The sequence below is a fragment of the Carassius gibelio genome, chromosome A15 (assembly GCF_023724105.1).
Source record: "Carassius gibelio isolate Cgi1373 ecotype wild population from Czech Republic chromosome A15, carGib1.2-hapl.c, whole genome shotgun sequence".
Classification (NCBI taxonomy): Eukaryota; Metazoa; Chordata; class Actinopteri; order Cypriniformes; family Cyprinidae; genus Carassius; species Carassius gibelio.
This window is the reverse complement of record NC_068385.1, coordinates 1,013,151-1,026,844: the sequence shown is the minus strand read 5'-3', so window position 1 is coordinate 1,026,844 and position 13,694 is coordinate 1,013,151. Positions and strand designations below refer to the sequence as shown.

Sequence of the window (13,694 nt, the reverse complement as noted above, 5' to 3'; positions counted from 1 at the left end):
AGTGAGGGTTAGTGTGTGAGGGTTAGTGTGTGAGGGTTAGTGTGTGAGACGGTGTAGATAGTGTAGAAGTGAGGGTTAGTGTGTGAGGACTAGTGTGTGAGGGTTAGTGTGTGAGGGTTAGTGTGTGAGGGTTAGTGTGTGAGGGTTAGTGTGTGAGGATTAGTGTGTGAGGGTTAGTGTGTGAGGATTAGTGTGTGAGGGTTAGTGTGTGAGGATTAGTGTGTGAGGGTTAGTGTGTGAGGATTAGTGTGTGAGGGTTAGTGTGTAAGGATTAGTGTGTGAGGGTTAGTGTGTGAGGGTTAGTGTGTGAGGGTTAGTGTGTAAGGATTAGTGTGTGAGGGTTAGTGTGTGAGGGTTAGTGTGTGAGGGTTAGTGTGTGAGGGTTAGTGTGTGAGGATTAGTGTGTGAGGGTTAGTGTGTGAGGATTAGTGTGTGAGGGTTAGTGTGTAAGGATTAGTGTGTGAGGGTTAGTGTGTGAGGGTTAGTGTGTGAGGGTTAGTGTGTAAGGATTAGTGTGTGAGGGTTAGTGTGTGAGGGTTAGTGTGTGAGGGTTAGTGTGTAAGGATTAGTGTGTGAGGGTTAGTGTGTGAGGATTAGTGTGTGAGGGTTAGTGTGTGAGGATTAGTGTGTGAGGGTTAGTGTGTAAGGATTAGTGTGTGAGGGTTAGTGTGTGAGGGTTAGTGTGTGAGGGTTAGTGTGTGAGGGTTAATGTGATCATTCACCGGTGTCATCACCATCAGTCTAAACAGATGATTATCTCTGGAGTGACCAGCCTGAAAGAGTTAACATGAGGAGCAAGTCTAGACCACAGCAGAAGATGAGAAGGTCAAAGTGAATGTAAGAAGGACAATAAAACCCAAATACACCAGTGAAAAACAATAAAGTGTGAGCTGAGAGCAGCTGGTGACCAGCTTTCCTCAATCTCTGTTTCTCAACACTCAGCTCAGATTTATTAAAACTCTTCGAGCAGCTTCTGTGTGGATAAACACTGGATCATTTCTCATCACTTTGACACAGAATACATTCAGTGAAATCATCTTTCAGTTGACATCAACTCTTTCTCACTCCAAAACTCACTTTACACGTTTACATGTTCTTCACAAACCTGATCAACTCCAGTCCAACACTAAACTCAACCAGACAGAAATCAGTTTCTACAGTAATACCACAGTGAAGACCTTTACAAATCTAGAAATGAACTACTCTTAAAACTGCTGGATTAGTCTTTCAACATTATTCTGATTTCTACAAACCTGAGGAATAAACCTGAGACAATCTGAACATTCCTGCTTCATAAAGAGATTTACAGAAGTGTGTGATCTTGATTGTTTTTAGCTGATTGTCTTCTGCTTGTAGAGTGTATTTGTTGTGTGGAAACCTTTGCTGGTTTGATGAAGAATGAGTTGATGTGAGACTGTATGAAGTGTTTCAGTTTAGAGAGACCTAAGTGTTAAGAAATGTTTGCTAGTGATTGTAAGAAACTGAAAATCAGCGGTTCTTGCTGGTAAAGTTGATCTACGTGTCAGAATAACCTCCTTAACCTGATTCTCTTAAAGCAGTTAAGACCCTCTTCAGACTTTAGCTTTGGTCAGCAGAGATACGTTCAATAAATGTTCAAATGTGGGCAGCAGGGGATGAGATAAAACAGTGTGTTCAGTGTTATCAGTGTGTGTGTGTGTGTATGTGTGTGTGTGTGTATGTGTGCACGTGTGTGTGTGTGTGAGAGAGTGTGTGTCTGTGAGTGTGTGTGTGTGTGTGTGTGTGTATATATGTGAGCATGTGTGTGTGTGTGTGTGTGTGTGTGTGTGTGTCCAGTCGAGCCGCACACAAGAGCACATTGCAGAGTTTACTGTGAGGATTCGGGCAGAGGTCAGCGCTGCTGTATTCAGATCCGTCCTCTGCTCTGATTCAATATCTGACCAGCACGACATCATTTGATTACAAGCAAACGTGTCACTAAACACCAGCGAACACGAGCTGCGGAGAGAAACACTCGAAGGTCACCGCCGCTCTGACAGATGCATTATGGGACTGGATGCACAAACATGTGAATCTCCGAGAACATTACATGCGGCTCTTTTCACTCATTGAGATGTTGTTTTGATTTCAATTCGATAATGAAATATTAGGGATCTAAAGATGTCATCACTGCAGTGCTGGGGAACATTCGTTTAGTGAGGGTTATTTGCTCATGGGTTAGTTGTTTATTTTCAATCTAAACTGTTTGCTTCAAGAAAACAAACCCAGAGGACAAGGACACACACACACACACACACACACACACTCTCAGGCTGTGTGATGGTAATCAGACCTTTGTGTCTGTACAAAGCGAGCGGCTCAGGAGTGTGTAAACACTCACAGTCAAATATCAGCGTTTGAAATCTTGCGGCTGTCAGTTTGTGTTTCTCTAATGGAGTTTAAAGTTTGACATCTGCCCTGCTGCAGACCTGTTACTGTAGACCACAGAAGAGATTATAACAAACCTCTCGTCCACACACACACACACACACACACACACACACACACCTCTCTAAATAGAACACAGAGAGCTTGAAGGTCACTGGAGACTTTACCTGACCCACAATTCATCATATGGCCACTGCTGCAGACAGTGTGTGTGTGTGTGTGTGTGTGTGTGTGTGTGTGTGTTTGCAGTGAATTCAGATACATATTGTGCTGAATATAAATACATCAGCAGGAACAAGATTTACTTTTAAAATATACACTCAAAGGATTATTAGGAACACCTGTTCAATTTCTCATTAATGCAATTATGTAATCAACCAATCACATGGCGGTTGCTTAAATGCATTTAGGAGTGTAGTCCTGGTCAAGACAATCTCCTGAACTCCAAACTGAATGTCAGAATGGTGTAAATAGGGTGTAAATTCACCTTGTTGAATTCAGCCAAGTATGGTGACCCATACTGAGAATTTGTGCACTGCTTTTAACCCATCTGAAGTGCACACACACAGAGCAGTGAACACACACACACACACTGTGAACACACACCCGGAGCAGTGTTCATCATTTATGCTGCGGCGCCCGGGGAGCAGTTGGGGGTTCGATGCCTTGCTCAAGGGCACCTCAGTCGTGGTATTGAAGGTGGAGAGAGAACTGTAGATGAACTCCCCCCACCCACAATTCCTGCCGGCCCGAGACTTGAACCCACAACCCTTCGATTGGGAGTCCGACTCTCTAACCATTAGGCCACGACTGCAGGATGCAGTGTCTTATCAATATGGGCCAACATTTCTAAAGAATGCTTTCAGCACCTTGTTGAATCAATGCCACGTAGAATTAAGGCAAAAGGGGGACAAACACAGTATTAGTATGGTGTTCCTAATAATCCTTTAGGTGAGTGTATGCTGGTACTAATAACTGACTAAAAATGTAAATCAGTTCATAAATCAAATATCCTAACATGAAACTACTGTTAGACACACAGAGAGAGAAACGCATCGAGTAGATGACCCATGAGCAGCTCAAACACACTGAGGACTCCTCAAATACAGCGTCCGTCCATCACAGTCCCGTTAAGAGCCGTCTTCAGGAATATAATGGTTTGTGATCCTAAACTCATGATGCCATAAAGAGCACTGTGTTCTTAGATCTGCAGACGACAGATTTACAGTAGTGCCAAGCATCTGAATAAATAAACATGACTTCAGTACTAGAGATGACTGACTTTCTACCACTGGCCTGATTAATTCTTGAGGCTCATTTATATAATATCACAGATGTCGGAAATGTGATGGGAGTCCAATAGGACTGACTTATGAGCAGAATTAGTTTGAAACAGAATATTAAATGTTCCAGATAGTCGTTAGAGATGCTGTCAGCGCCGCGAATCAAAGAACGACTCTGTGAGGAAACATGTGAGACACACACACACACACACACACACACACTCTCTCACACACACACACACCCACACACACACTCTCACACACACAAACACACACACACACACACACACACAGATCAGTACAAGAGCTCAAACACAGCTCCTGCACTGAAGAGAAGTGTCTAATAAACTTGTCATTGTCTCTTTATATCATTAGATCTGACGATGAACTCGTATGGTCACACACTCCATCAGTGCAGTGTGTATTGTCAGTCCGGTGTGACCGTTTATATCTGTGTTACTGGACTCAGAAGTGTTTAGAGGGGTCATATGATGCAATTTCAATTGTTCCTTTCTCTTTGCAGTGTTACAACTAGTGTTGTCATGGTACCAAAATTTCAGTATTCGGTACCGATACCAGTGAAAACGCACGGTTCTCGGTACCAATTTCGGTACAAAAGCAAAAAACAAAAATATGCGAATTAAAATTAAAAAACTTTTTATCACTAAAAATAAAACCAATGCCATTCTTTATACTTATTTACAATTGTGTTTTACTAAATAATAGTAATATTTAGTAGCACAATGCCTTTATGTAAAAATGAACTTTTAATGAATGCATATGTCATTTTAACTGAACTTAAGACTGGTGGTGATGCTTAAGATATTTTTGGTCATTGAGGGTTTCTGTAAAAAAAAAATAGTAATAATTATTATTAAAAGATATTACTGCTACTAATTCTACTACCATACTAACAATATACAATGCACTATAGATTGATGAGCTGCTGGGTTCATGAATATTAATCACGTTGTATGCGTTCGGTCAAACTGATTTGCTGAAATCAAAACAGGGATGGTAATAGATGAACGCCAGCCAATGAAATTGCCATATGCGCATTAGCTCCGCCCACTACTGGAAAAACCGGCATATCTTCTTCTTGTTCGAAAAATATGAATAATTCTAAATGAAACTCTAACTCTAAATGAAAATTATTTTGACAGGAGAAGACAACAAAGAATAGTTTAAATGTAGCGTGTCGATTCAGTGTGGTAAGACTCTCGCTCTCTCTCTCTTTTCATGTGTGAGAAAGCGATGGTGAGTCGTGCGCCGTCACAAAGAGTTTACAGAGCATCAAATACAGGTGCTCTGTGCGTACATTGACATGAATCGAAAAGTACAGATCGCTTGATGGAGAGAGAACTCTGAAGCTCAGATGCTGACATTAATGCAAGCGTCACGTGCTTCAGTCTATGTAGTAAACAAACCTGCACGTCTCTGCCATTCGATCATTCACACAGAGACACGCAGAACATGCAGGACTCATATTTCAAACAACTTTTGCTGCTTAACATTTACAGATACTGGTCCATATGGAGATATGATCTGATTAATTTATGATAACTTTGACAAGTTCCGTGACTGTCCATATTTTCATAGTTTCATTTTCACGACTGGATTTTGAGATTCCGTTTTCTGCTTCGCGGAAATCATAGCGCTGTATGCATCACGAACCGGGTTTGAACGGGACCTCGGTACTACCGGTACTTAAAGAAACCTGGTACCGTCACATTTAAACATTTTTAGTACTGACTTGGTACCGAAGTACCGGGTCTTTTGACAACCTTTTGCTCCTTCATCAAATCCGCCGGCGGTTCCTCATTAAATTCCTCACTCTTTGAAAGGAGAGTCCGGTGCTTCTGGCTTATGTAAGTATGTTTTCATATGTAAGCGATTTGCCACCGATGATTCTAACGCAAGTCTTGAGCAGTGTAGAGCTTGTTGTTTCTCCGATCACAAATGCAGAGTTTTATGTTTGCGCAGCGCGATATGCAATGCATTGTGTAAGAAGACAGTATACTGTAAGTCATTATAATCAGTAATTACGTCTCCACTGGATGCCTCGTTTGTAATGGGCTTTATTGTTTTTGTCCTGTCACGCAGGTGTTCTGACCGGACACACCATTACAGTATATACTGAGGGGTGTGGCATTTCCATCAGACGCTTGAAACATTCGGCCAATCACAACACACTAAATAGCTGGCCAATCACAGCACATCTTGCTCTTTCAAAACAACGAGCTTTGTAAAAATCAATGCGTTTCAGAAGGCATAGAGGAGGAAAATAATTACACCAAATACATAACAAGCAACATCATATGACCCCTTTAACTGTGTAAATGAAATCACCAATGTGAATGTCTAAGCACATATTTCACAAACACACACACACACACACACACTCAGTTTGGCAGTGTAATTTCTAAACCAACTGTGAAGAGTTTAAAACTGCCAAAATCCGGCAGCATCATTAAGGACACTGTGGATCCAGTTGGCTGCTTGTAAGGGACCGTCCTGCGCTTTATTTCTGACCAGCAGATTCAGTGTTTACTGAAGCAGACAGAAGATCCAGCTGAAACACGCCAAAGAACCGTCTCTCTGTCTCTCAATTCAGTTCAATTCATATTGCTTTATTAGCATGACACACTTAGGTACATATTGCCAAAGCACTGTACATAGCAGAATAAACACAAACAAAACAAAAATACATATAATATACATCCATAAACAAACGAAACTAAAATACATGTAAAATATATCCATATATATATATATATATATATATATATATATATATAGCTGAACCAAACCAGAATGGTTTTGTGGTCCAGGGTCACGTAAGTAAATATTCTGCAGGGATCTCCTTCGATTCTACCGTTGAGGATATAAAGACATAACATTTGACAAAGGTGGGCTAGCTCTTTCCCGTGTCTATTGACTCCTGTATCCTGGTTAATTCTTCTAGGTAGAGTACTGAAGAGATCTTGGGGTATATGTGTGAACAGATGTTTATCCACTGAATTATCAATATAGTCTAATTCTGAATGTCAAATGACTTTTCTTTTTGCTAATGTCATCAATCCGTCTTATTGACCAGCTCATCAGCTTCACATGAGGACACTTCACAGCAGATCCTGAAAATCAAATGTCCTAAATATTTTCCATTTACCCATCCTGGTTCAGCTGAAGCCAGCATCTCCTAATGAAAGCAGATGATCGTGTGTTTCACACTAATGTTAAGGAGATTTAAAACTATATCAGCATCTCTGGGTTTGAATCGAAGTCAAACTCTGAATAAAAACTGAAATGCTTTTATTATCACAAACCGATGAAAAACAGAAAAACAGGAGCTGGACTTTCTCAACAAACTCTTGAATCACTGCAGCAGCAATCGAAGAGGAAATGTGCTCCCTCGGACACAGAGAAGAATCTGATATGTCAGTTTTGCAAGAAGTGTCTGTGGATGCAAGAGAAGATATCTGAGAGATCTGGAGTCCGGATGGAGTCTCAGAGATATAATATATATTTATATATCTTTTCTATTTTCTGCTTCTCTTTTTCATCTGCTTTGAATCAAAGGAGACTCTGATGATTTCATTAAGAGCCAGTGAATAATAAAATCTCCTTTAATTAGGTCTTAGAAAAAGTCTTTTTTTCTACCGTCACAAACACTGCTGCATCATGGGAACTGAACATGTTGCCAGGAACTTTATTAGTAACAATGTTTATAATATATGAAGAATATTCCTCAAGTTAAGATACCATGAATTGAAATATGAAGGACAAACTGACAATGGTTCATGATGGCTCACTAAGAAAACCGCTGAATGCATGTTTAAACCCCTGAAGAATCTGATATATGGACAAGTGTATGAGCAGAAGCCTCACATCTCCAAATACAGTGTGTGAAGCAGAGAGGGGCACTCGAGTTAGTTATTTAGTTATTATTATATTTATTATTATAGTTATTCAGACTCGACTCATAAATATTTTAAAAGCAACTTGAGTATTTTATCCTTGAATACTTATATAACTGATATCAGTGGTGTAGTGAGTCAGCGCTGAGCCCATATGCTACATATTTTTACTTTATTCTTTATTTTTAGTTATTTTTTAGAATTATTTCATTTTAAAATAGTCATTTAGAGCATTCTATAGATATATTTATCATGTCGCTGAAGCGCCAAATAGACTCTTTGCAGTTGTGAATGATGTATACTCTCACCTTTATGAGAAAAAATGCTGGCGTATTGTTAATCTTCCACTGTTAATAAAAATAAATAAAATAAATGCAAGTGATCGTGCTGGTGAAGCAAAGCGCACTTTAGCATCGAGTCCGCACAAATGACTGGATGTACATTACATTAATTCATTTAGCTGACCCTTTTATCCAAAGCAACTTACACTTGCTGTATATGTCAGAGGTCGCACGCCTCTGGAGGAACAAGGGGTTACGTGTCTTGTTCAGGGACACATTGGTGTCTCACAGTGGATTCGAACCCAGGTCTCTCACACCAAAGACACGTGTCTTATCCACTGCACCAACACATACGCCTGACAGCGCTCATTTATCTAGGAAAAATGTTTAAATTAATACTGTGAAATGCATGAAGTGTTTCATGTCTGTTTATTTTAGGCAATTGGTGTTGGTTTGAGAAGGATAAATTGATCAATCATGCTCAACTCTCTGCCACTTGGTCGTTCCTTTAAAAAACAAATACTTGAATTTTACTAACATAAAATATTCCAAACATATTTCTAAATTATCTTAATAAAGAAATTAAAATAAGTACAACCACTTTGCCATTAAAAACCAAAACTGAACTATTTTAATAGCTGTGTAATGAGGAAGATGGACTTGGGCTGAGAATTCACACAAGCTGTTGGACCAGGACCCATGCAGGGCTCTATTCATGCATTCAGCACAATATCCTGAAGTAACGAGAACAGTAACAACAAAACACAGCAGAAAACAACAATGCTGCAAATATAGTTATTTTTCATACTATCCATCTATAACCTATGACTGTTCAAACTAGATGTGACGTTTCTGATCTACATGATGATATCTCAGATCATTATTTAGTTCTGTGCAAACTTCATGTAGCCAAAATTGTAAATTCTACTTCTTGTTACAAGTATCGAAGAACCATCACTTCTACCACAAAAGACTGCTTTTTAAGTTATCTTCCTGATGCATCCAAATTCCTTAGCATATCCAAAACCTCAGAACAACTTGATGATGTAACAGAAACTATGGACTCTCTCTTTTCTAGCACTTTAAATACAGTTGCTCCTTTACACTTAAGGAAGGTTAAGGAAAACAGTTTGACACCATGGTATAATGAGCATACTCGCACCCTAAAGAGAGCAGCCCGAAAAATGGAGCGCAGCTGGAGGAAAACAAAACTAGAGGTATTTCGTATTGCTTGGTGGGAAAGTAACATATCCTACAGAAAAGCATTAAAAACTGCTAGATCTGATTACTTTTCTTCTCTTTTAGAAGAAAACAAACATAACCCCAGGTATTTATTCAATACAGTGGCTAAATTAACGAAAAATAAAGCCTCAACAAGTGTTGACCTTTCCCAACACCACAGCAGTATTGGCTTTATGAACTACTTTACTTCTAAAATCGATACTATTAGAGATAAAATTGCAACCATTCAGCCGTCAGCTACAGTATCATATCAGACAGTGCACTATAGACCCCCTGAGGAACAGTTCCACTCATTCTCTAATATAGGAGAGGAAGAATTGTATAAACTTGTTAAATCATCTAAACCAACAACATGTATGTTAGACCCTATACCATCTAAGCTCCTAAAAGAGGTGCTTCCAGAAGTCATAGATCCTCTTCTGACTATTATTAATTCCTCATTGTCATTAGGATATGTCCCCAAAACCTTCAAACTGGCTGTTACTAAGCCTCTCATCAAAAAACACAACTTGACCCCAGAGAACTTGTTAATTATAGACCAATCTCGAATCTCCCTCTTCTGTCCAAGATACTAGAAAAGGTGGTATCCTCACAATTATATTCCTTCTTAGAGAAAAATGGTATATGTGAGGATTTCCAGTCAGGATTTAGACCGTATCATAGTACTGAGACTGCTCTCCTTAGAGTTACAAATGATCTGCTCTTATCATCTGATCGTGGGTGTATCTCTCTATTAGTTTTATTGGATCTTAGTGCTGCGTTTGACACAATTGACCACAACATTCTTTTGCATAGACTTGAACACTTTGTTGGCATCAGTGAAAGTGCATTAGCATGGTTTAAATCGTACTTATATGACCGCCATCAGTTCGTAGCAGTGAATGAAGATGTATCATATCGATCACAAGTGCAGTATGGAGTACCTCAAGGCTCAGTACTAGGGCCGCTACTCTTCACGCTTTATATGTTACCCTTGGGAGATATCATCAGGAAACATGGTGTTAGCTTTCACTGTTATGCTGATGATACTCAGCTCTATATTTCTTCACGGCCCGGTGAAACACACCAATTTGAAAAACTAATGGAAGGCATAGTTGATATAAAAAACTGGATGACGAGTATTTTCTTACTGCTAAATTAAGAAAAAACAGAGGTGTTAATTAAAGGGCCTAAAAACTCTGCTTGTAATAACCTAGAACACTGTCTAAGACTTGATGGTTGCTCTGTCAATTCTTCGTCATCAGTTAGGAACCTAGGTGTGCTATTTGATCACAATCTTTCCTTAGAAAGCCACGTTTCTAGCATTTGTAAAACTGCATTTTTCCAACTCAAAAATATATCTTAATTACGGCCTATGCTCTCAATGTCAAATGCAGAAATGTTAATCCATGCATTTATGACTTCAAGGTTAGATTATTGTAATGCTTTATTGGGTGGTTGTTCTGCATGCTTAGTAAACAAACTACAGCTAGTCCAAAATGCAGCAGCAAGAGTTCTTACTAGAACCAGGAAGTATGACCATATTAGCCCGGTCCTGTCAACACTGCACTGGCTCCCTATCAAACATTGTATAGATTTTAAAATATTGCTTATTACTTATAAAGCCCTGAATGGTTTAGCACCTCAGTATTTGAATGAGCTCCTTTTACATTATACTCCTCTACGTCCGCTACGTTCTCAAAACTCAGGCAATTTGATAATACCTAGAATATCAAAATCAACTGCGGGCGGCAGATCCTTTTCCTATTTGGCGCCTAAACTCTGGAATAACCTTCCTAACATTGTTCGGGAGGCAGACACACTCTTGCAGTTTAAATCTAGATTAAAGACCCATCTCTTTAACCTGGCATACACATAACATACTAATATGCTTTTAATATCCAAATCCGTTAAAGGATTTTTAGGCTGCATTAATTAGGTAAACCGGAACCGGAAACACTTCCCATAACACCCTATGTACTTTCTACATCATTAGAAGAATGGCATCTACGCTAATATTAGTCTGTTTCTCTCTTGTTCCGAGGTCACCGTGGCCACCAGATCCAGTCTGTGTCCAGATCAGAGGGTCACTGCAGTCACCCGGATCCAGTACGTATCCAGACCAGATGGTGGATCAGCACCTAGAAAGGACCTCTACTGCCCTGAAAGACAGCGGAGACCAGGACAACTAGAGCCCCAGATACAGATCCCCTGTAAAGACCTTGTCTCAGAGGAGCACCAGGACAAGACCACAGGAAACAGATGATTCTTCTGCACAATCTGACTTTGCTGCAGTCTGGAATTGAACTACTGGTTTCGTCTGGTCAGAGGAGAACTGACCCCCAACTGAGCCTGGTTTCTCCCAAGGTTTTTTTCTCCATTCTGTCACCAATGGAGTTTCGGTTCCCTTCGGTTCTTCGCTGTCGCCTCTGGCTTGCTTAGTTGGGGTCACTTCATCTACAGCGATATCATTGACTTGATTGCAAATAAATGCACAGACACTATTTAAACTGAACAGAGATGACATCACTGAATTCAATGATGAACTGCCTTTAACTATCATTTTGCATTATTGAGACACTGTTTTCCAAATGAATGTTGTTCAGTGCTTTGACGCAATGTATTTTGTTTAAAGCACTATATAAATAAAGGTGATTGATTGATTGATACATCATTAATCTCTAGGCTAAGAACATTTCAAAAGAATCAAGTAATTATAATAGGGAGAATTGTTGTTAGACGGCATTTAAACTTTGAAATTGCTAGTTATCTTTCTTTTCTGCTCAAGATGAGAACATTTTGATTATTGTTGCTAGATTGTGTTTTAGGCAATGCTTTTAAGTAGGCTAAAATATAAAATAGTATAGATTTCAGGAGAAAAGACTTGAACAGAAACAGTATTTTCTTCTGCCACATGGCGTCGCATCTAAATGTTAAAATGCAATACATGTAAAAATAGGCTATATATATGTGTTGTTGTTTTTTGGTCGGACTTCGGCTTGGACGAAAATATAGAGGCTGAACCTTGGAACTTTAATATAATACCCCTGATTTATATAATAAAGAAACACTTTATTTGTATGGTTTTGTAATATCTTGTGTGTTATGATAGCTCGGACACTTATTATAGAATTTCATTATAGAAAAACTGTCTTAATGTTCTAACATCTTTTTTTTTTCCAAAGCAGATTATAGAATATATATTTGGCTATAACCTATAAAACAGCTTCGTAAATAAGAAGATTTCAGTACATGAGGATTCTGAATGGGATTTATTTGAGCGAGCCTTTAAGACTCGACTCTTGACCAAAGACTCCAAGTTAAAGACGTGTGAAATCTGTGGTGTAAATCAGTCTGATACTGGACTCTGGAGCAGCGGAAACTGTTCTGTTGAGGTATCAATCACACTTCTCTGTTCCACAGTCGGCAACATGAAAACTTTATCATTTAACACTGCCCTCATGAAGCTCTTTCACATCACTGACACTTACAGCTAACCCTAACTGAAGTGACACACGATCCTGTCAGGATTCTTCTGTGTGTGTATCACACATAAAGAGATAAAGACCAACAGAAGAAGGAAGCTTCTCAACAGGATCATGTGTATCAGTTATTATTTCGTCCGTGAAACAGATGAAACATCTTTTACATACTACAGCTTATAGCTCTCATTTTTTTAAATGATAAAGTTTTCTCAGATTATGTGAGCAGGATATAAGTGCCTGCAATCATCTGTACACATATTTCAATCAACATTATGTCAATACTGTTTTCTGGAAGACGTCCTGCACAATGGGTTGTTCCTTGAACCCACAAACACATCCAATCACAGAACAAACGACACGACTTTGAAGCTTCTGTCTCTCCTGTCATCTGAGCTCATCGAGTGTTTCTCCACCGGAGCTGACTCGTTCCTGCAGGTTTGACTCTCGTGTGAATGCCTTTGTGAAGTTCTTCAGAAATCCTCCTGTAGTCTGAGGAGCTTCTTCTCTGATCTCTGATGGATCAAACCCACAGCAGATCTCAACACAAGCGTCAATCAGAGAACGTTTCTGAAACCTCCAGTGTGTGTTTGAGCTTCTGCCTTCATCGTGTAACATACTGTCCTCATGATGACTCAAATCATCTTCAGTGGGATTCATAAATATAATTATGAAAATGTACAAATGCTGAAAGGTTAACATGAGAGATTAGATGAAACATCATCAACTCAGGTTAAATATGAGAATTGAGTACACCCCTCAGATTCTTCTCAAGGGACAATACTATAGAAATGAAACTTGGAAATATTTTAGAGTAGTCAATGCACTGCTTGTATAGCAGTATAGATTTACTATCCTCTGAAAATAACTTAACATACAGCCATTATTGTCAATATAGCTGGCAACAAAAGTAAGTACACCCTAAGTGACAACAAAGCCTCATGTCCTATTCATCATGTTCATGTTTTTGTCTGTTTGACAGGACTATACTAATGTGTGTCTTGTATTAGAGCAGTTAAGATTAGGAGCTTTGAGGACAATTCTCTCATATGAACCACTGGATGCTCAACACTGCACCTCACAGCAAACACCTCTCCGAGGATT

The 13,694-nt window shown here is 39.3% G+C and overlaps 1 protein-coding gene across 1 annotated transcript in view; it reads right to left on the bottom strand.

The window, feature by feature from the left end:
* Nucleotides 1–13,208, bottom strand: part of LOC128028810 (WSC domain-containing protein 1-like) — a 17,883-nt gene extending 4,675 nt beyond the window's left edge. The window contains exon 1 of the mRNA XM_052616145.1: nucleotides 13,017–13,208. Within this exon, the coding sequence (XP_052472105.1) occupies nucleotides 13,017–13,208 (192 nt within the window). The remainder of the gene's footprint in view (nucleotides 1–13,016) is intronic.
* Between the last annotated feature and the right edge of the window lie 486 nt (nucleotides 13,209–13,694).